The sequence below is a fragment of the Oryza sativa genome, chromosome 2, assembly GCF_034140825.1.
Source record: "Oryza sativa Japonica Group chromosome 2, ASM3414082v1".
Classification (NCBI taxonomy): Eukaryota; Viridiplantae; Streptophyta; class Magnoliopsida; order Poales; family Poaceae; genus Oryza; species Oryza sativa.
In genome coordinates, this window is record NC_089036.1 from 16,818,086 (window position 1) to 16,841,368 (window position 23,283).

The window sequence follows — 23,283 nt, forward strand, 5'->3', positions numbered from 1 at the left end:
ACGCGTCGGTGTTGGCGGTGTCGAGGTCGTGGCCGCCTATGACAAACGGTGCTGCTCCAAGGACGCCATGTTCGAGCCCCACTGCCTTGCAACTGCTGTCGTCCTATTGTCTTCAGGGTGCCACTCCTCACAGGTGTGGTCAGCGGCAGTCAAAAGCCGTCCTTCGTGACGTAAGATACGGCCATAGACTGAATAATTTATCTCTAGGTGGACGAGCTTTTCGATGTCACGAGAGTGGTTCAGGGAGCGCCGCCCAAGCGCGCTCCCGCCAATAGCACTGTCTTCATCGCCATCGCCTTGGATCTCCTCAACGGCTGCTTCCTGGTTGCGCCCCTCCACGATAGCAACCGTTCGGTCCACTGGCCACCCCTGTCTATGCCGCCCGTGGCCGAACGCCCTTCTCCCTGCCCCGCACCGGATGCTAGCCGTCGTCCCTATCGACGCCGCCGGTGGCATGCTGCTTGACTTGGTGAGGATGGGGAACAGAGGGGGGTGTTGAGAGGAGGAAGAAAGTGCTAACCACTAACATGTGGGGTTCGCGTGGGTCCCACACTGACTCAGCTTGCTACGTAAGCTAAAATAGGGCATAATACTGCCTAGGACTTTTGGGTGATCCGGTTTTGTAAATTGAGGTGTCCATTATATATGGTATTTCGTTTTAGGGATGAGTTTCAGACTCGGCGATAAATTGAGAGATCTAAAGTGAACTTATTTCTAACCTAGGTTTTGGCATTGCCGACAATCTGGTATGGTAGCAAATCAAACAAGGGACAAACCCTTAGGGGACAGGTGCCACCTCTGGCCTCCGTCCTAATTCCTGTTCCACTCCACCAGGTTTCTCATCGTCGCCGCCGACACAGCACGTATCCTTTGTGTTGCTTCTTCCGCTCGTCTTCTTCCTCTCGTCTCATGAAAATCCTCTAATCCAAAGAAGGAATCGTGTACAAGTGAAACGGGATATTTTGTCAAAGTTAATGGGAAGACCATCGGAGGTATTTTGTCACTCATGGGGTGACTTGAGTGATCTTCAGGACATGTTGATGTATGATAACGGCATAACGCACATATATGCACGTTATTGTAAGTTAGAATCAAAATTTATAGTATATAGGAGTATGTTTGTTTGGTCGATCTCGTCAAACACGAAACCCTACGAAAGACGCATCTTTCCACACCGAAACCCAGTAGAAAATTTGGGCTGTTGTATGCTACACTGTTTACAATTTTCCTCTCTTGAAAATACACATGTTGAGGGTAGTAGAAAGCCTTGATTTTGTGACTTCACTCAAAAAGAACATTTGATACAACATACATTTCCTAAATTCCTGATACCAAACTCAAAATTAAAAAAACCGGTCACCTAAGTTATAACCTCTCGATGGCAATGTGCTCCTGCAGTTCTGGTGTTGTACATGTATTTCGTAATATTTTGCAACTGTTGAATATACTCCAGTTATTTTCGCAAAAACAGTTGCTGCCTTTTGTTGGGTAGCTCCACCAGGCAAAATATCCAATGAAGTTCCATTATAGTTTTGTTGGCTATGCAGGTCTCTGTGCTGCAAAGTGACCTCTACCGTCTGTCCCGGAGATATTATGCCGACTGCTGGAGAGACCTATATTGAATATATGCCCACAGTTTTCAAAACATTAAGCTCACAACAGTGAATTAATAATGGTGAAGAATAAAACAAGCAAAACAAGTAATAACAAATTCTGGAGTCTGCCTTTACTAATGCCAACGCGTCAATCTACTACTACCTCCGTTTCAGGTTATAAGATGTTTTTGACTTTGGTCAAAGTCAAATTACTTCAAGTTTGACTAAGTTTGTAGAAAACAATAATAACATTTTCAACCCAAGACAAATTTATTATAAAAATATATTCAATTATTGATTTAATAAACTAATTTAGTATTATAAATATTACTATATTTGTCTATAAACTTAATCAAATTTGAAGTAGTTTGACTTTGACCAAAGTCAAAACGTCTTATAACCTGAAACGGAGGGAGTATAACTGAAACCATATGCTCTCTTTTGTCATAACTCTTGATACTGAAGAGACTAATATTTCTACTACTCTGCAGTTGTGCCCATGTAAAACATGAGAAATTCGGTCGTGCAAAGTTTTTGTACGTTGCTAGTATTAGATTATTTTAATAAAAATACAGTAAAAGGAGTCAGACAAAGCATTGACTCACCTTTAGCCATGCAGGAAAAGCAGAGAAATGTGTGCTGGACAAATTTGGTGCTTGTCCAATGATCTCAAAACAAGCGATGACTTCTGTTCTGTTTTGCAATTTCACAACAGATGGATTCCGATCTTGCAAGATGATGTTAGAATTATTTATATTTACTCCAGGGAATGCTTCAAGTTCCTGAAGCAAATGCACCACTTTATTATTTGAGCTCATTAGCTCCACATATTTCTGCCTCATTGTCTGTTTGTCAACATAAGCAATATCCAAATTGAACACAGATTTTATAGGTTTGTGATCACTATCTGTTGCTTCCATGCAAGAGTCATACCTGGAAAACATAATAACAAGGTATTGACATATTTTAAGCTTTTTCGGGTTAAAAAAAAACATGCACAACAAATAACTTACAGTGATATTGAAGAAACCACAGGACAATCCAAGGAACACTCATTCCCTGAACTAACTCGGCTATCACGATATAGGATTCTGTCACACCAGGCAGGAATGCGCCTCTTCTCACTGCTATCATACCCTATATGACAAATAAAGGTGATGATCTTTATATGTACTTTGGGATTCCACGAATAAAAAACAAAGTAAGATACCTGATAAGCCTGCTGTATGTTTCTCAAATTTGTATGTAGGGGGAAACTTGAAATCCCCTTCACGTAGTCCCTGGAAGACTCTCCCAGATCTCATTTCTGCTCGCAGTTGGTCATTATTTTTTAGCCAGTCAAAGCATCTCCGGGAAACTAAGCCCATTGCATCATCATAGGAAATATCATAAAGGCGGTAATTGAAGTCACCAAGAAAGACAATCATGTCCGTGTCTGACAACTCAGGCATTCTTGATCCCTGTAAATTATAATAGGAACAACTTAGTATATCAAGATGAGAATCTACTCCCTATCCACCGAGAAAATGTAATGAACCAACATTAATACACCATACATTTGCTCCTCGAAGAAGCTGGCCAGTAGAACTAGAAACTGCAAGACCACCAAAACAAGTAACAGTGTATAAGATTTGCTCATTGCTGATTGTAATATCACAACAAATTTACAGGTCATTTGACTTGAATGCCCATTGGAAAATACTGAAAAATAATGGGAAAAGGTTGAACAAACACCTGATGTTGTCATTATTCCACTCGAAGGGGTGGCAAAGGTCATTGTTCTAAAGACATGGTCAAAATCTTCATTCCGTCGACTCACAGCTTCCATATGAGCAGCAAAATGGCAATTTACAAAGCAAATACTCCTATCATGTATTCTCATCCTCAATCCCACTGCTCCCTAATATAGGCATACATGAACAAAGCAGCAGATAAGACAGAATACAGTCCTTTTGAAGTAATATCTGTACTCCCCCAGAAAAATAACAGAACTAGTGGGTGGTTACATTTTAGGCCCATAATGTGTTTTAAAATTTGTCTTTTTTTTTTCATTTTCTGATCAGTATTGCACACCTCTCATTCATTAATTGTATGCACAAACCACCAGATATCATCTTGGTAACAATGATTTATTGGTTTTGCACAACAACTGCTACCAAATGAATATGGGGACAAATGTGAATAATCTTTTTGCTTAGTGCATCGTTAACAACTTGAACTTTCAGAACTTCCAAGATGTTCATTTTAAACAAGTAAACAAACAATGTTCAACATGTGAATGCATGAAAGAAAACAAATCAAATAGCACTTGCTGTCACACTACATTTCCATCATATAGCATATATTCCTTTTTATTATATACTGTATGCCTATATGGTATATCTTATCCTCCTTGCTACCTTTCTCTAGAATGAACTAATCAGCATTGTGCTTAAACATGAAAGGGAGTTTTGGCATATAGTGGCCAGCAAAGGTATTCCCCCCCTTAACTCAAATGTTCCAGAATATGAACACATCTCCAATAAATATGATGGCTAAAGCATGAAATGCTTAGATCAAAACAAAATTTGTCATGATATGTTTGATAAGTCAAATGCCTCATAAACAACATTTCAAGCTCATCTTGCGCCAAGAAAGAGTGGGGCAATAAGATAACAGAAGTACCTTGTTGCCGATTGCTCGCCCTAATCCACATGCTACCGCAGCATTATCAATATCACCAATGAACTGCTTAAGATGTGTTCTGACCCTGAGAAAAAGAAGAAACTGAATAATTTATACACAAACAAAAGGCAGATGAAGCTGCAGGATAAAATAAGTCCTGAACAGATTACCATACACAGATAAGCAATCCAGCCATCTGCCTCGAGCCAACACGCTCAAAAGAGTAACCCTTTAACTGCTGCCCAATTGCATCCAACCACCAATCTCCGTTTGGGCTTCCCTCTAGCCCAACCTAAAGCAAGTGGACGTACAAAAGTATCAGGATTAGAAGTAGCAAAAACCATGCCAGTTTCATGTTATACTTTATTAATATTCTTGGGAAGTCTAACGGCAGAACGATCTTTAGCAAGAGTGCAAGACAAGGTTAAATCATTGTGTCATTGAGTTTCATCCATATGCTGCCACTCATTGCAAGGATGGCACATGGATCCTGTGCCAATCAGTGTTGTATTGTAGACATTTAATAAAACTGTGGCAAAAAATAGCTTAACTCTAATCATACTGATAGAGAAAAGAGGTACAGCCTGTCAAACAAGCGTATTTTTTTGTGGTCAAGATAACATTGTACATTTGTACAACGAGGTATCTTATACATAATGATAATGATTATTCAACAAAAAAAATCAACAAGAGCAAGATGTCTAACAACACTCTTGTTCAGTGTTACTAGGATTTGGTCTGTATAATAGTAGCAGATGACTAAGTGCAAGTAAATAACAAAAACATGTGTTCAAATAACTTTAATTAAAAAAACTAGAACTTAAACTTGACTTACTGTTTCTTTAGCTGCAGACATTGCAAGAAAACCAGCACCCATGTCCACCTCCTGCAATCCAACTACCACTAACCCAACCTCTGGTGTCGGTAACTTTAGCCAAGCTCTTAGTGACTCATAAGATGCCTTTTCTTGCCCGACATTCCAAGAACCCACCAACACTTTCATGTATTCAAATTGTTTGTATAATGGCTCAGCCTCAATCAAAGTAGAACGCATAATGTTGTCAATAGGCCCTGGAGATGACAAATTCCATCCACGGACTCCGCCATGACCAGCCATTGTAAAGATGTATGAACCTCCAACAGCCATACTCAGAACTGGACTGCTATGTGCGATCCAGCCTCCTAGTAAGTTACCTTCCAAGTCCAACAGCTGAATACTACCATCCATGTAACCGGCCCATATTCTTGTCCCAAAGCTGAAAATGCTTTGAACAGAACACAAATGATGCTGAAACTCTTGCAAACGGTTACCGTTGCCATCCCATCGAGCAAGACATCCATTTGCAGACCCTGTCCAGATCATCCCATCAATTGACATTGCTAATGCTTCTATTCTTTGAGAATCATCTCCAAATCCTGCTTTAGCAGCAACTCTCCGGACTGCATCAGCCGCTCCCATTAAAGCATTTCGTGATCTCTGGAAAAATCCAACAGGACTGCGAGCTTTATCTTTCCTTGGAGCAGAGAAAAGGTTTTGCTTTGTTTCATAGCCAAATGGATCCTGAGAAGATAAGATATCAAAACGAGTATCGACTTGGCCATCCACGCTAATCACTTTCAGAAGCTCCTTGGTGCAAGAATCCCTATATGGCAAAATAGACAAGAATATAACAGAAATATACAAACAGCTGGACTAATGTCAGCCAAACGCAACACTAACAGATGAATGGATGCACGAAGTGTACCAGAGTGCAAGTGAGAGGTAACCAGCACTCCATACTTTTGATCTAGAATTGTCAGACAACAGAAGTTTTACATCTACGGCAGGCAAGGGACAGGCCCCTCCATCACTGACCATGGCTCTAAGGTCAATGAATGATCTTTCAACTAAAAAGGAGGTCTTACGCTTTTCTTCTCTTTGTAAAGAAAGGGACTTCTCAATTCCTTCTTCATACCAAACTTTGATTACTCCCCCTTCAGAGCCAGACCACAAATCACCTATGATGCATGCAAAGAGAAAAATAATCATTTTTGCATTTAAAAGACAACAACTATGAAGGAAAGCTGCCAAAACACAAGCAGTGAGTCTGCACCTTAAATGTAAAGGCTCCTTAAGTGAAAGGTTCGTGTCTTATGAGTGTAATTTGACGACAATGCATTGCTGTCCACATATTAACTGCGGACAAAAAGATATGATATCTGTCTGTTCATACCTTAGTACCTAGGTTTTACTAAATGGAAAGAATTTAAGTCCTTGTGCATTGATTGCTAGAATATATTATTATTACCTGCTTGAACGTTGGGCACCATGAAATAATTATATTCTAGATACGATAATGAGCACCATAAACATGATTGCTATATTCTAGATGATGTTGAAGAATTATACAGTACTGTTTATGGTAATTATCTCATAATCATTGGATTTCCATCTGTATTTTACAAGAATGCCCTGCAGAACATAGATTTATATGAAGTACATATATCTAGAGAGTTGAGAGTAAAAAGAATCTAAGTAACACATAATGTTGCATCACATTAAAACCAGAAAAAAGGCATAAACTGTGAAAAAGACAAAATCGGAAGTATATAAGACTGAAACTATGAGTAAGCACAAATACAAACATTAGTTTGGAGTAGAATCTCATGGTGGACTGCAGAACAAAAGAGGAGAGTTTACAGCAACATCTACATGGCCACTAGCTCAGACTCCTGGAATAGTTTTCAATGGATTGATTAGTTGGAGCTACGATTTCTACGTACTTCATTTTTGTACAGTAAGGTATGATAAAGTGGGTCCCTAATGAGGAGAAAAACTCCACCAATTGGTGTTTTGTGCCATCCATTACAATCTTTCTTCTTTCTTTTTGCAGAACTTTTGGATTTGCATTAAACGGCTGTATTGTTGTATAGTTACTGCATATATATGATAAAATTTAACGCATACAACATAGTTAAGGAGAATTACCATATAGAGAGGTGGTCAATGCGAATACTGGTCCACGGTGAGCTTCCCAGGCAATGCACTCCCCGGCCTCTAGTCCTCCTGGATCGGCGCTCCACCCCATGATCCAGCCATTGGCGTGGCCGCTCCACACAACGCCGCGGCAAGGGTCAGCCACGAGGCACAGCGCCGGCTGCGTCCTGCGCGACTCGCGGAACGGCGCGGCAGCCTCGTCGCCCCACCTCTGCCGAGACGCGGGCGCGCGGAAGGCGTCGGCGAGGCTCCACACCCTGACGCCGGCGTCGCCGACGGCCCACAGGTGCGAGCCGGTGGCCCCGTCCACGGCGATCGCGCGGAGCGCGGCGCCAGCCTGGGATTCCCTGGGCGGGCGCGGGCGCAGGTCGAGCGGCGGCGGGCGGTCGGCGCGCACGGCGGCGCGCGGGGGCGGGCGGGTCGCGGAGGAGGACGCGGGGGCGGCGAACTCCTGGAGGGAGCCGGAGTGGTGCGCCCCCGGTGGCGGGGGCCAGGCGTCGGCTGCCGCCGCCGCGGCCGCGGCGGAGAAGGCCGGGAGGGAGTGGGTGGGGTGGAGGTGGTGGAGGGAGCCAGAGGAGGAGGAGGCAGAGGAGGAGGGGGAGGGGGTGGAGGCGGGCGGGAGGGAGGAGGAGCGGAGGGTGGGGCGCGGGGAGGTGGAGGGGATGGGGGAAGGGGGAGGGGGAGTGGAGGTGGAAGGGGAAGGGGAGGAGATGGAGGCGGAGAGGAAGAAGTCGTCGGGGAGGTCGTCCCACGGGGAGGGGGACGCGGCGGAGTCGCCGGGATCCGCCATTGGGGGGAGATCGGAGAGGAAGACGAGGACGAGGTGGCCGGCACAACACAAGCAGGTAGGCGAGGAGGACTCGCAGTCTCGCGCAGCAGCAGGCAGCAGTGTGTCGTGGACTCGTCGTGTGTCGGGGGGGTTTGGGCTGAGGCTCTGGGTCGTGCGGGGGTGGTGGGCCGACCGGACCAGACGGGATAGTCGTTTACTGTTGACACGTCCTGGAAAGTGGAAACGGTATGTCTGTCTGTCACTGCAAGCCCATGCCCGATGCCCGGCATCGTGCTTCGCATGTCCTTTTTCTAATTTTAAGGATTAGAATCAAAGTTCTACTTCTGTTCTAAAATATCCCTTTTATATTATAAGACTTTCTTATATTATTCACATTTATATAGATTTATATGAATTTGGGCAATGCTAGAAAGTTTTATAATATGAAACAGAAGAAGTAATTGATTATAAACGGATGAGACTTCCTAATACTACAACTTGTTCAAATTTGTAATAGAAAGTGTCTTATTCATTTAAATTTTCTTATATTTTTGATACGGAGGGAGAGTACAGGAGTGTATCATTCATTCAAAATCTATATATTAGAACGGAGGGAGTAAATCACTACACGAGAAACATTATACATATATGTGATATCTCGGTGCAAGAAACGACTCTCACATTCTGCATTCTAACGTTAGTCTCTAACATATCGACCCAGACCCATAAGCCGTGGGCTTATGTTAGAGAACGTTATATTAGGGATCGAGTTTCACATTTTGTGTATATTTCTAACCAAATTCGGTCAGTGGTCTCCGCCAGGTTCATTTTGGTTCTGGCCATTGAATGGTCAACGACCCTATTACAGTCTCTTGGGCAATAATATCCAACAGAGAAATTAAGAAACAAACGAAGTTCTAAATTTACGAGTAGTATGCAGCTGGAATTAATGAACCAAACATCGCGATGTCCTAACTATCGCTCAACTATCACTTGAATTAGTGAGTCCGTTTAAAAAATTACCCTTTACATTGCATAAAAGCTGTATTACCGGTAGCTCAGCATGCATAGCACTACGAAAGTTTTGTAGTCTTCCTGCACCAGCTGCTAGCAGTACACCATTAGAATCTCTAGCTTGCCACACATTCCCAACCTCTCCCAGATTAGCATCTCCCACGTATGCTCCACCACTTGTTTTGGTTGTGATGTTTAACTATCAGTTGTACAGTGTTGTGAAAATCATCTAGGTAGCTGAAAACTTTGCCTGACAATTCATTTGTAGTTAGTATTTATTCCTCCTAAATTGACATCATTCCTTGCACCCCCCCATTGTAAAGAAAACATCACTAGTATTTTTAACAGCTATGAGGAGGCTCTATTCCACAGGTCATGAACAAATTCATGAAAATTTGGGTGGTCAACCTTTTGGCCTAAAAGGCTAACGCGCGAATGTCCTCGCTCTTCCTTTTTCTTTCTCGCGCGCAACATGACTGTTTGTCCTTGTTAACACATCCACCAAAACTTTATACACAAATTCTTTTTTACATAGATACTTTGTACACACAAACTTTTTCTTTGACATAAGATTTCCAAACAATGCACGAATGTGTCCGATTATGATTCAGCTCTAATTTTTAGCGTAAAAGCTTTATATGGATAAACTTTTTACGTGAAAACTTGAATGTATATGGGCTGATTTTTGAGTCTAACTCCAAGGAAAATTTCATATAACATGAGAAAGTGCTTCCGGATGAGCAAGGGAAAAGGCCAAATTAGTCTCTGAACATGTGGGGCTGTGCACGTGGGCTCGGATGACTAGATGAGCAAGTAGGCTGTGGAGCGCAAACACGTGTGAGCCTTCACATATTAGACTCCACCTTAGGCATGTCTAATCTGCGAACGTGCTTGTGTTGCAATAAGTTCTATTGCCACGATAATTTTGTGGCAGTAAATAAATTTGTCGTCATAAAATACAAACTTATTACCATGGCTAGCAATGATTTCAAAATGGTTGTAATATGTATCTATATTGCCATGATTTTTGCAGTAGCAATAAATCTGCTCCACCGTCTAAAAAACCAGTTGATTCCTGCCCCACCCCACATCCAAAAAAAAGGTAAACAATCGAGAGAAAAAAAAAAGAAAAATATGGGAGAAGAATGAGTTTGAAAAAAATACGGGATAAGGAGCTTGGAAAAAGGAAAAATGAAACCATGCTCCCTATGTCTCATGAGAAAAACATAGGATTACACGTCAAATTATTCTGTTGTAACGCATAGGTATTTGACTAGTAGTCAGCAAAATGTTAGAATTTCCACAATTAGAAATCTTTCTTCTCTAGACAAGAGGGGTGAGAGCCTGATATAATCGAAGCAACCAAAGGTATCCGCAGTACTTCCTCAATGGCAATTTGATTGAGTAACGGTCATGAAGCCATAAACATTCTATGATGAAGGGGTTCTTTAAGATGCTAAGTACCCTCTGGCTAGAAGTTGAATTAGACCTGTTTGCTAGTTCGATAAGGATCAGTAATCAAGCTGAACTGAGCGTACTGAACGTGGACTTCCCACAATCAGATCCGTATGTTTCTTCTCTAAGCAAGAGGGGTGAGAGCCTGATTTCATCGAAGAAACCATTGGTATCTACAGTACCTCAGTGGCAATTCGATGGATTAACAATGTTTAAAACCTGGTCACGAAGCTGATTAATTAGCTCTGTCCACTAGGTATTTTATCTTTGGAGCACAGTCCCGGTAAACATCTCATTTCGGAGGGTTTTAGTGGGTAGTTTGTGTGGTATGATCTGGTTACTAGAGTTGCCTCAGTGCGACTCTCTCCGATCATAACGATGATTTTATATGGAAAGTACAGAAGAATGTGATCTTTTTAGTAAACTCAAAACAAACTGATTTTAAGGAGGAAAAGTAAAGATTACCTTGATGGAGGGAAAATCACGAATCCTGGCTTATCCTCTGTGATGTTACGTTGTTCCAAGGAAGTTTGTTTTCTGGAAACTTAGGATCTTCTTACAATTAAAGTCTTTCTTTTTATCTCAATAAAGGAGTAGGCATGTACAATGGTGTCTAATAACGGGCTCTCTTTGTTGTCATGCAAGTAAATTTGGTGACGTGAAAGAAAGAGGGGGAAGGAAGAAGAAACATCGTTGCTACGCATGACAACGTCTCAGAGTCAACTCTAATCATTTATTAACGGAAAATTTGTTGCATGAAAGGGTGGAGAAAAGGAGAGAAGTATAACTAAAAATCATTTAGTGTATTAATGGTTTAGAAATCTTATTGTCCCTACTATTGTAGGAGGATAGTCTCTAGTGACATTAATTAATATAGAGAGCTCATATTAGACTCTATCTTTGTACATGCATACTCTAGTAAGGAGAAACTGTAAGGGCACTAAAAAATGTTGTTTTTGTTTGGTTAATAAAAAATGTTGTTTTTGTTTGGTTAAGAAAACAGTAAAGCTCTTTTTTTTAAAAAAAATTACTGCCTTGCCAGATTCATTTGAAATGCAGTTCATCTCGTTATTGGAATTCAATTCCCAAGTCCCAACTGATATCTGAAAGTTATGTGGATCATGCCTTAATAGTGCCCAATCTAAGCTGAAACATACCATTCGTATTAGTGGGAGCTGTTGGGCTAGGTAGTTGAATAAAAATAATGTGGTGTTTTAATGAAACCCACTCTAAATCCCTTTTGCAGGTGATTTTTTAAAGGTGATTTTCAAGTAATATCATGGGAGAATGTTCTGGATTGGTATACCGATCCATCGTAACTAATTGTCCTACTGTTTTCTCTACTCTATCCATCTATATATATATATATATATATATGTATATATCAATATTCGAAATATTTTTTTTCTTCTAAACTACTTATTTGATCTATGATCCGATCACATGATTGTGCTCATTGTAATTAAATCTTTACAACAATATATCATATGATTATATTCTTGATAAAATAAAAATATGAGTTTTAAACCATTAAAACTCAATGTTTGATATAGTGATATGTTTCAATATGCGTCTTTAGTGTGTTCCACAAAATTCACGGAAATATGCCACTACTCTCTCTCTCATCTCTCTCCACTCCATCAATGCTTGCGTGCATGCATTTTAGCGATATTCAAAATGATTTTTTTATCCTAAACTATATATCTAATCTATGATCCGATCACATCATTGTATTCGTTCTAATTAAATGTTTAGAATAAGATATCGTATAATTATATTTTGACGAAAGAAAAACATATATTTCAATCCGTTAACTCTCATTGTTTCATACGTGATAGCGATATGTTTCAGCCTGTATCTTCACTCTGTTTCACAAAATTTTTAAAGGTTTCAGTTGCTAACTTTCTTGTTTCACCATATATAACTTAATCTTTTATTTGTTAGTCAACTGCAACATTTAATTATTTTTTTTTAGGAATCGGGCACCCAATGGGTATTTTCTCCAATATCATGGCCTTGGCAGTGGTTGCTTCTGCTTAAAGAAGATCGTTGAAGCTACTCTCTCAGATTTTGTAGCTAAATCTAAGTGGTAGTTTAGAGATACTTAAGATATCTATATTTTAGAATAGATGAAGTATAATTATAATTTATGCGCGAAGTGGGCGCAGCTCAACTAGTTGGGTTCCTTATGGTAAAACCAGTCCATCCGGTTCCAGTGCTCGCACTACTTACTCTTTTAGTGGTAGGCGATATATCAGTCGATAGCAAGACGGCTGTGATAACTTCATAAATCTCAAGATATGTCGGTCCCTTCTTTGAAGGTGCTCATAGGGGTAAAGTGAGTGCCCGCGCGTTATGAGCGTTTGCGTTTATGTACGTGTTTAAAAAAGAAAAATTAAAGTTTAGGATTTTCCTTTTTTTTTTCTCTTTCAGAATTTTTGTGACCTCAATATGATGAGTGAGATTATGTACTCTTGGGTTATTTCTGTCATTTGTGTGTATATCTATTTGCGTGTAGAGATCGGATTGTCTTCTAGTTTGGGTGTGTTTCGTTAGGCTTCTCAACCTGCTTTTGCTTTTGCAAAAGCCAAAAGCCAACCAAAGGGCCCAAAAACTACAGCTGCTTTTACCCAAAGCCAGCTTTTGTTGTAGTACAAATCAAAAGCATCTCTACCCCTGCTTTCACCTGCTTTTGGGGGAAAAATTTACCCACCTCTGCCATTACGGAAAAAAACGGTTCGCTAATCTATTCTCCTCGTGTGAATCGCAGCAGTGGGGGTCGCGGCGGGCCTGAAGGATGCTTTCACCGCCGGGTCCCCCCGGCCGGCCGACCGCCGCCCGTTCGGCCCCGCTCGCCGCCGCCCCTGCTGGTCCCCGCTCGACGCCGCCACCGCTCGTCCCCGCTTAGCGCCGCCCCACCCGACACCGCCGCCGCCTGACGCCGACCGATGCCACAGCCGCCAGACGCCGGCCCCTGCTCATCCCCAACCGACGCCGCCCCCTTCTCGTCCCGGCCGACATCGTCCCCTGCTCGTCCCTAGCTGTCGAAACAAGATTTCGGCAATACTAAAAGGGGTGGCTATCAAGCTAGAAAGGTGGATGGGTTTGAAGACAAGGAATTTTATACAGGTTCAGACCTTCTTAATCAAGAAGTAATACCCTACTCCTGTCCGGGGATTGATCCGCCGAGTGTATTATTGATCGTATGATCTGGGAGAAAATCGTATCCCTAGAGGGAGCCGGACCCCTCCTTATATAGGGGAAGGGGTCCATATTACAAAATACAGTCCATATCCCTAACGGAATATGTGATTATAGATAAAATACAATCGTAACCGATTAGGATCCCGGGTATTTCCTTGACATACAAGTTTAGAAACTAACCCGAGTCCTCTTAAAGGTATTCTATCTATATCTGGTACCCCGTACCTAACCAAACTATACATGCCGCATAGATATGGGGTATCCATAATCTCCACAGTAGCCCCCGAGACGTTTACAGTCGACGAAATAACCTTCTCTTGGAACATAAAGCAATAATCCGAGTGCTTCAATTCCTTCTGCTCTGGCCTCTCGAGTACTGAAATCAAAGACTGTAAAGGGCGAAAAAAGAAATAAAACCAGGTGCATCGAGTAGATGCACCTAATTAGGTGTAGCCCCCGACTATGTGGTTAGTTAAAAAACTAAACATGTAGTCAAGAACCGAGTAGTTTTACAACCAAACATCATACAGCAAAGCATACGCAGCGATCAATAGAACATCCAGCCGACTGCTTTTTAGCTTTAATATATCAAGAATAAAAAAATATAAAAAAGCCCGAGTGATAAACACTCCAAAAGGTCCATAAATAAACATATTTGACAAGAATTCGAGTAAAACTCTTAAGATGAACCACCAAATATGATAAGAATCATGGTAATTAACAAGTCCAATAGCCTAGGCTATGACCCTCACCATAATTAAAATAAGCATATAACATGCCAAGAGAATGACCATTAGAAAACTAGTCATCTCGAATCAACCCAAACAGCTTTGGAGCCTAAAAAAGCTTACAAAAATAGTATAACACCTTTCTGTCGGGCACCTTTTTATTTGCATCATAGTCATTCCAAAGAATTATCTAACTGCGTCAAAAAGGATTTTAACAGCATCGGGTCACACTATTGTGAGCACAAATTGCCAAGGCAAAAATGCCTAAGCCCCTAGGGATCACAACGGGCCACGCTGATAATAGAATTGGGCTGAAGTACTGTATAGGCCCAGGCCCATTAGTACTCCCGATACCCTAGCGAAATAAACGCCAAAGTCAAGCGTCGTTTCGTCTTCCCCGCCGAGACTCTCGCCACTTTCCCCATTTCTTGCTACAGTGCAGAACTTCGCCGGCGAAGCTAGGGTTCAGCAATCCGCTCCAATCCATCCTCCAAAACTACACGAAATCCTTCTGCGCAACCACCGCACCGATTCCCCACCCCCTTCCAGCCATATCTCAGACCAAATTAAACAATCCAATTCACATTCATGGCGGAAGAAAGAGAAAGCTTCGAGAGTCAGTGGGCGTCCTCTGATGTAACGGAGGAGAATCTGAAAGAGATGGTGGCGCACGGTGTTCTTCCGGCGAAAGAGATCATTGGGTGGCGACCAACAGTCGGCGAAGCATTCCCGACCCCCGACACGCATGAAGTCGTGGTATTCTCTCATTTCTTCTATGGCGGATTTTCTCTTGCAACCTCAAGATTCTTCCGGGGAATTCTGAATTTCTATGGGATTAGCCTGCATCACTTGAACCCAAACTCCATAGTTCACATTGCCAATTTTATTCACGCCTGCGAAGCTTTTTTGGGCATTAGACCACATTTTGCCTTGTTCCGCCGCATCTTCTTCCTCAAGCCCCAACCGAACAAGAACAAACCATGTGTTGTTGGGGGGGGGGGGGCTGGTTTCCAACTTAGGGGAACTTTGAGCCAAAAATAATTCTCCATGCCCTTCAAAACCTCAAACAAAGGCTGGCATGCAAATTGGTTTTATGTTCAAAACCCTGAGCCTGCACTCCCCGAGTACTCCTGTCTCTCTCCAGTTTATCAGGACACTTGGAACTCACTGCCGATGGGAGATGAAGTCGCTCAAGCACTGGATAAAGCTAAAGGAACAAGGTCTGCAAGGAGAACAAATCACCCTGCATTTTATCAAGAGCTGGTTAGCTCCAATTAAAGAGAGATCTCGTACAGCCTTCGAATTTGACGGCAAGCATGATCCAAACCATGAAGATCCAGATTCTCTTGATTTCAAGGTCATGAAGGAGAGAATGTACAAGATCTTCTCAAATGCTATCGTAGTCCGCTACTCACACTTGCTGCCGGTGGTGCCGTACAACGCATTCAATCCTCCTCCACCGGTATGTATTCAAATACCTCAACCTTTCTCAAAGCATGATCTTGTGTCTTGTTAAGTCAGTTGACAATTGAAGATATTATACTCAGGAGTTCGCTTTGATGAAGTCGGATCCTCTAATCGCTCAGCGTCGATCGCCTCGCCGTCAAACTGGTCAGGGAAGTGGAGGACCAAAAATTCGGTCTGAAACCCAACCAAACACCTCTAATCTAGCTGGCCAGTCAGATTCCCGCAAGAGGAAATTGGTTCTGAGTGACGACGAAGGCGATGATGCTGGAAAACTTGGAGATAAAGGGGCGACTGGAAAACTACCGAAGCAAGCCAATCCGAAGAAGAAAACATCCAGTCGTCCTATGCCGAAAATTAGGAAGTCTTCCAGGTACAAATCATATAACGATCTTCCTTGCATTGATGCTCACCCATCATGAAAATAATACTGATAGCACAACTCAAACTCGTAGGAAGCCATCTGACATAGATCCTTTTGGGAAAGACTCTGATCCGACTAACATGGAGACGGGTTCCTCAAAAGAAACCGGGCCGACTGCAAAAAATCATCCGAGTGACAATCAGCCGGCAACCGACAATGTAGAACCCAGCAACGAACCCCCGACTGGAAACCAGTCGGCCGAAGCTGGAACCAGAGTTAACCAGGAGCCCCCGACTGGAAACCAGTCGGACACAGGGCCAAGCCAAGAGATCCCTAAAGTTGAAGCTCAAGCAGACAACCCTCCCGGAAAGGATGCCAGCAATGACCCAGGATCCAGATCTCCTGTAAAGGCACAAGAGTCCACTCGTCCCCGACCGGAAATCATCACAGGTAAACACATTATCCGAAATCATTTTAATCCAACAGACTTTATTCGATTGTTTCACCTTTATTCATGTATACATTAGGACCAATGATTGGTGATGAAGAAGAAATTCTCCGGATACGAGCAGCTGAAGATTCGCGCCCTCCCATTCTGGTCAAGTGGTGGGATGACGATATGCAACCTTAGGGAATTGTAATAAATAAGCAAAAAGAAGATGAGGAGGTATGCCTGCTGAAAAAGGCACTCAGTCAGGCTACTCGCATTGTGAACGTAAGTTTCTTGACGCCCGACCTCAACCATCTTGTTCGCCATTTAGTTCAAGCGCTAATAAAACTGTTTTGCAGAGGATTCATCTCAGGAACGAAGCAAAAACCGCAACCCTGGAGAAATTAGTTCCTCATCTCGGAACCCTTGAGGCCACCAGAGATCAACTACACGAAGCCAAAGAACTTGCCAGGAAAACTGAGCATGATCTGAGGGATCGAATTGCTGAGCTCCAGGAATCCAATTTTGAACCGAGTGGTTCATCAAAAGGTACACACAAACTCTGTCCAACTAACTTGTGGTGCCATCTTTGTAATTTCGATTAACCAGAGGCAATATAGTGCAAGCCGCCAAGATATCTCAACTGGAGAAGCAGATTCAGACTCTGGAAAATGACAAGGCAGAACTAGCAAGACAGAGGGACTCGGCTTTGAAAGATGTTGAAGGTACTAGCAATCAATACCTCAAAAACCATTATCTTTTTTACGCTAACTCATTAATGTGAATATGTTGGTGCAGACCGCAAGATCAAGTCGCAGGCTCAATTCGACGTCTTAGTCGGCAAAATCAAAAGGCTTGAAGGGGCCAGGGATGAAGTTGCTAACGCTGCTACCCTACTCGTCCAAGCCATGTTCTTCAATAACAATGGTCCGAGTATATTCGATGCTTCCGAAATTTTCGATAAGCTGAGAGTTGCTCCGGATACATATTTCAAGAATATCAAAGAAGCTGGGAGTATGGGAGCGAGCCTGGCGTTGGCAATGACCAAGTCCCCATACCCGAAGATCGACATTGACGCCATTGATGGCTTTGCAGACGGGACGAGCGAAGAAGCTGCTCTTGACCTCATCAATGATGCGCAGAAAGCCGCCGATGAGATAGCAGTTAATGTAGTTGAGAGATTCCAGGACACCGATCTTCGACCGACTGGTCCTGATAACTCTGATGATGAAAAAACTGATACTTATTGATGTAATTTGATAACAATGATTCTGATGATGATGATGGAGGCACAATTTGTACAATACTGATGAATTTATGCTGTGCTCAGTATTTCAAACTTAGCTTCTGATTTCTTAAAAGCTTTTGTCAAACCTTATTGAGCCTAAAACCCGCAAAAGCTATTGAAAAACTTTCAGTCCTCATTGACTAAGCCAAAAAATCAAGCAAGGCAATGATAAATCAAGTAAGCAAATTGAATTGATAAAGATCACACTCCATTATTATTATAGTAGCCCCCGACTGGTAACTTCAAGGGAAAGCTTGATGTTAGCAGTCAAGATAGGGAAATACAAAAGTAGTACTTAAGCATAAAAACGACGAAGATGTTCGATATTCCAAGAGTTGTCGATAAGAGTACCATCTTCCCGCTTGAGTCGGTAGGAACCTGGCCGAGTGACTTCGAAGATTATAAATGGCCCTTCCCATAAGGGGGATAACTTGTGCCGATCTCGTATAGTTTGAATTTTTCTTAGAACCAGGTCGCCGACTAAGAAGTCTCGTGATCGAACGTTACGATTATGATAACAACGCAACCCTTGCAAGTATCGGGCCGACTGAATTAAGGCTGCTTCGCGGGCCTCTTCTAGTCTGTGTAGATCATCCACTCGGTCTTCTCCGTAGCGCTCCTCGCGAAAGTTGTGAAAATGTAAAGATTCGAATTCCATTTCACTAGGCAACGTTGCTTCTGCTCCATAAACTAGGAAGAACGGTGACTAGCCCGTGGCCCGACTGGGAGTGGTGCGCAAGGACCAAAGTACCGACGGCAGCTGTTCTACCCACTTGCCGGCATGCATAGGGATTCAGTTGGTCAAAAACTCGTGCCTTTATTCCTTGGAGTACCATGCCATTGGCTCGTTCGACTTGTCCATTGCTCATAGGATGCGCTACGGAGGCGTAACAGATTTTAATGCCGAAGTCTTCACAGAAGTCTTTAAATACTCCGCCAGTGAATTGGGTGCCATTATCAGTGATGATTCGATTAGGTACCCCAAACCGATGCACAATGTTGATGAAGAAATCTCTAGCTTTGTCTGCCGTGATTGTGATGACCGGTTTAGCTTCAATCCACTTGGAGAATTTGTCGACAGCCACAAAGAGATGATTGTAACCGCCGACTGCCTTTTTAAACGGGCCGACCATGTCAAGCCCTTAAACCGCAAACGACCAGGACAACGGGATGGTTTGCAACTCTTGGGCTGGCAGATGAGTTTGTCTGGCAAAAAACTGACAACCTTCACATGTCTGCACAATCTTGTCAGCATCGGACACAGCTGTAGGCCAGAAAAAACCTTGCCGGTAAGCCTTGCCGACAATGGTCCGCGCAGCAGCGTGATTGCCACAAATACCAGAATGTATATCCTTCAACAATTGTCTCCCTTCCTCCAAAGACACACAGCGTTGCAGGATTCCCGATGGACTTTTCTTGTACAGCTCGGCGTCGTGAATGATATAGAGCCTGCTACGCCTGGAGATCCGCTCGGCTTCATCCTTATCTTGGGGGAATTCTTGTTTGGTCAGAAATCTTATAAGGGGCTCTCTCCAGTCGGTTTCGATCATACCCACGTCTTGAGTGTCCGTGGCCTCGATTGTTTCTTTCCTTGGTATGGTTGGTTCATAAAGATGTTCAACAAACACGTCGGAAGGAGCGGCTTCTCGTTTTGAACCGAAGTTAGCGAGTCTGTCGGCTGCTTCGTTATTGTGCCGAAGAACGTGGGTGAGTTCGAGCCCATCGAACTTGTCTTCCAGCTTGCGTACCTCTTGCCGATAAGCGATCATGTTATCATCAAGGCAGGACCACTCTTTCATAACTTGGTTAACGACCAACTGAGAATCTCCACGAACTATCAGACGCCGAATTCCCAAAGAGATTGCAATCCTTAGTCCGTGAAGAAGCGCCTCATATTCCACCACGTTGTGAGACGCAGAAAAATGTATCCACAATACGTAGCTCAGTCTTTCTTCAGTCGGGGAGATCAAAACGACCCCGGCTCCAGTGCCTGAAAGCCTCTTCGACCCGTCAAAATGCATGGTCCAATACTCCATCTTTTCCTTGGGCGTGTCTTCTTGGCACTCAGTCCACTCGGCGACAAAGTCGGCCAAAGCTTGGTACTTGATCAAAGTTCGCGGCTTGAAGGATATATCCAAGGACATCAATTCTAAGGCCCACTTTGCGATTCATCCATTTGCTTCACGATTATGAAGTATATCCCCGAGTGGAAATGATGTAACCACCGTGACCGAGTGACTTTGGAAGTAGTGAGATAATTTCCTGATGGTAATTAAAACACCATATAATAGCTTTTGGACCTGAGGATATCTTGTCTTGGAGTCGGCCAAGACCTCGCTAACGAAGTAGATTGGTCGTTGGACTTTTTGAACATGGCCTTCTTCTTCACGCTCAACAACCAGGACCGTGCTCACAACCTGAGAAGTTGCCGACACATACAACAATAGCGGCTCTTGCGGATGTTGTGAGGCCAAAACTAGTGGAGTGGTGAGAAGTTTCTTGAAGTCTTCAAAGGCTTTCTGTGCTTCGGGTCCCCACTAGAAATTATCTGTTTTCTTTAACAGCTTGGAGAAGGGCATCCCCCACTCACCGAGTCGTGAAACGAACCGGCTGAGCACTGCCATGCAACCAGTCAGCTTTTGGACATCTTTCTGGGAGCTCGGTGGTTTCATGTTGAGGATGGCGTTGATTTTCTCCGGGTTGGCCTGTATGCCTCTATGGGACATCATAAATCCAAGCAGCTTCCCTGACGGTACTCCGAAGATGCACTTTTCAGGATTTAGTTTCATCTTGAAAGCGCGGATGCTCGCAAAGGTTTCTTCTAGATCTGTAATCAAGTCATCCTTCTGCTTGGTCTTGACGACTACGTCATCCACATAAGCTTCAACGTTGCGGCCGATCTGAGTCAAAAAACATCTCTGGATCATGCGTTGGTAAGTTGCTCCTGCATTCTTCAATCCGAAAGGCATAGTGATATAGCAGTAGGCCCCAAAGGGCGTGATGAATGAAGTCTTCAAGCAGTCGGATTCCTTCAGTCGGATCTGATGATATCCCGAGTAGCAATCCAAAAAACTGAGTAGCTCGCAGCCGGCGGTCGAGTCGACCACCTGGTCAATGCGAGGGAACCCGAAGGGATCTTTGGGACAAGACTTGTTGAGGTTGGTGTAATCGACACACATGCGCCATTGCCCGGTCTTCTTCCGAACCAGGACTGGGTTAGCCAGCCATCGGGATGAAGGACTTCTTTAATGAAGCCCGCTGCTAACAGCTTGGTCAATTCCTCCTTGATCGCGTCCTTCCTGTCTTGTGCGAAGCGGCGAAGTCGTTGTTTGATGGGTTTAGCGTCTTCCTTAACATGCAAAGAGTGCTCAATCACCTTTCTAGGAATACCAGGCATATCAGATGGTTTCCACGCAAAGATATCTTTATTATTTTGAAGAAAGGTGATGAGCGCGCTTTCCTATTTACAATCTAACTCAGTGCCTATTACAGCAGTTTTAGTAGGATCAGAAGGATCTAGAGGAATTTTCTTGGTCTTGGCTTCGCTTTCTCCACTCTTTGAGATCTTGGTTGTAGGCACTTCTCCTTCGCTTGCCATGGTTGCAGCCAGTCGGATGTCTTCTCGGGCGATCGCTATCTCGCGGGTTTGGGCCATCTCGCAGCTTCCCTTGTCGCATGTGACGGCTTGTTTGATGTCGCTCCGCAGGGATATGACTCCTCGAGGACTAGGCATCTTCATCATCATGTAGGTGTAGTGCGGGACAGCCATAAATTTGGCTAACGCCGGGCGCCCGAGTATGGCATGATACGCTGTCTCAAAATCAGCAACCTCGAAGCAGACGTTCTCTGTGCGGAAGTTCTCCCGAGTACTAAAGGTGACCGGAAGAGTGATCTGGCCGAGTGGCGTGGCGGATAACCCTAGGATGACTCCGTGGAAGGGCGCATTACTCGGCTTCAACTCGGTGCGAGGGATCTGCATGTCATCCAGGGACTTGGCGAAGAGGATATTGAGTGCGCTGCTGCCATCGATGAGGGATCTGCGAAGCTTGACGTTGTGAACCACTGGGTCTAGTACTAGGGGGTACCGCCCCGGGCGGACCACTTGGTTTGGATGATCCGAGCAGTCAAACTTGATTGTTGTCTCCGACCACCGAAGATATTGGGGCGTATCGAGCTGAACAGCGTTAATCTCCCGTTCGGTCAGCTTTTGCTTTCTTTTAGATTCATAAGCCATAGGGCCGCCAAAGATGTGATTGAGTTCCTTGCGATGGTCTTGAAAACCTGTCGGGGCATCATCGTCATCATCCTTCTTTTTCAACGTGCTTTGATCTCCATCGAAGGTCTTCCGTGCATTCTTGGCGTATTGCTCTGCAAACTGTTTGTAGACGAAGCAATCTTTGGCTGCATTATTGGAGTTGGGATGATGCGGACATTGGAAGTTCATGATCTTGTCGAAAGTGTTGACGCGCGAACATTGTCGGGAGGAATGTGTAGTAGTCGCAACAAGTTCCTCGGGCTTATGCTTGCGGTCCTTGTGGTTGTTACTTCCACCCCCTCCCGTAGTCGGCGCATCTTTCTTTGGCTTCCAAGTGGGACCCGACTGCTTGGATGCGATAATGGCGTCTTTGGCTTTGGCATACTCGTTGGCTTTTTTGAACATCTGTTTGATCGTCTTGGGAGGTTTGTGCCCGAACTTGCCGACTAGATCTTCGTAACGAATCCCCTTGTTGAAAGCAGCGATGATGACGTCGTCGGTAATGTCGGAGATCTTGTTGCGTTGTTCAGAGAAGCGTCAGATGTAATTTCGAAGGGATTCTCCAGACTTCTGAATGACATTGTAAAGATCAAACTGTGCCAGGGCGTTCAAAGGTGCCCTGGAAATTGGCGATGAAGTGGTCGCGGAGTTCCGCCCATGATCCGATCGTGCCACGGGGTAACCCATGAAGCCAGGACCGGGCAGAATCCGCTAGAGCCACAGGCAAGTAGTTAGCCATGGCTTTGCTGTCTCCTCCTACTGCGCGAATTGCGAGACCGTAGACGGTGAGCCAAGACTCCGGATTAGTGGTGCCGTCATACTTCTCGATTCCAGTCGGCTTGAAGCCGGTTGGCCAATCCACTCGACGCAGGTCATTAGTAAAGGCAGCTACTCCATCCACGTCGTCGTCGTAGCGATCCGGTGAATGGCGGTGAGCGTAGCCTCGTGCTGCACGGCGCTGATTGATTGTATCACGAAGATCGACGGGGCGCCAACGAGGTGGGGAGCGAGGCCGTTCAACTCGGCGCTCCCTGTGTCGTTCGGGAGGCGAATGGACAGATTGCTCGTCGTGACCC

At 43.9% G+C, this 23,283-nt stretch overlaps 1 protein-coding gene across 1 annotated transcript; it reads right to left on the bottom strand.

Annotated features, from left to right (window-relative positions):
• Positions 1–1,151: 1,151 nt before the first annotated feature.
• LOC4329359 (type II inositol polyphosphate 5-phosphatase 15) lies at positions 1,152–8,128 on the bottom strand. Its single transcript, XM_015772176.3, has 11 exons — positions 7,228–8,128; positions 6,005–6,257; positions 5,095–5,902; positions 4,430–4,551; positions 4,260–4,344; positions 3,330–3,495; positions 3,152–3,189; positions 2,806–3,055; positions 2,609–2,732; positions 2,201–2,528; positions 1,152–1,613 (listed from the first exon to the last, which is right to left on the bottom strand). Exons 1-11 carry the CDS (start codon positions 8,024–8,026, stop codon positions 1,344–1,346), a joined length of 3,243 nt encoding a protein of 1,080 aa, XP_015627662.1. The 5' UTR covers positions 8,027–8,128; the 3' UTR covers positions 1,152–1,343.
• Positions 8,129–23,283: the final 15,155 nt, after the last annotated feature.

Coding starts and splice junctions, on each gene's coding strand:
- LOC4329359 (XM_015772176.3), bottom strand. CDS start 8,026: ATGGCGGATCCCGGCGACTCCGCCGCGTCCCCCTCCCCGTGGGACGAC. Junction 6,258..7,227: donor ATTGACCACCTCTCTATATG/GTAATTCTCCTT, acceptor CATGCATCATAG/GTGATTTGTGGTCTGGCTCT. Junction 2,529..2,608: donor GTGGTTTCTTCAATATCACT/GTAAGTTATTTG, acceptor TATGTTTTCCAG/GTATGACTCTTGCATGGAAG.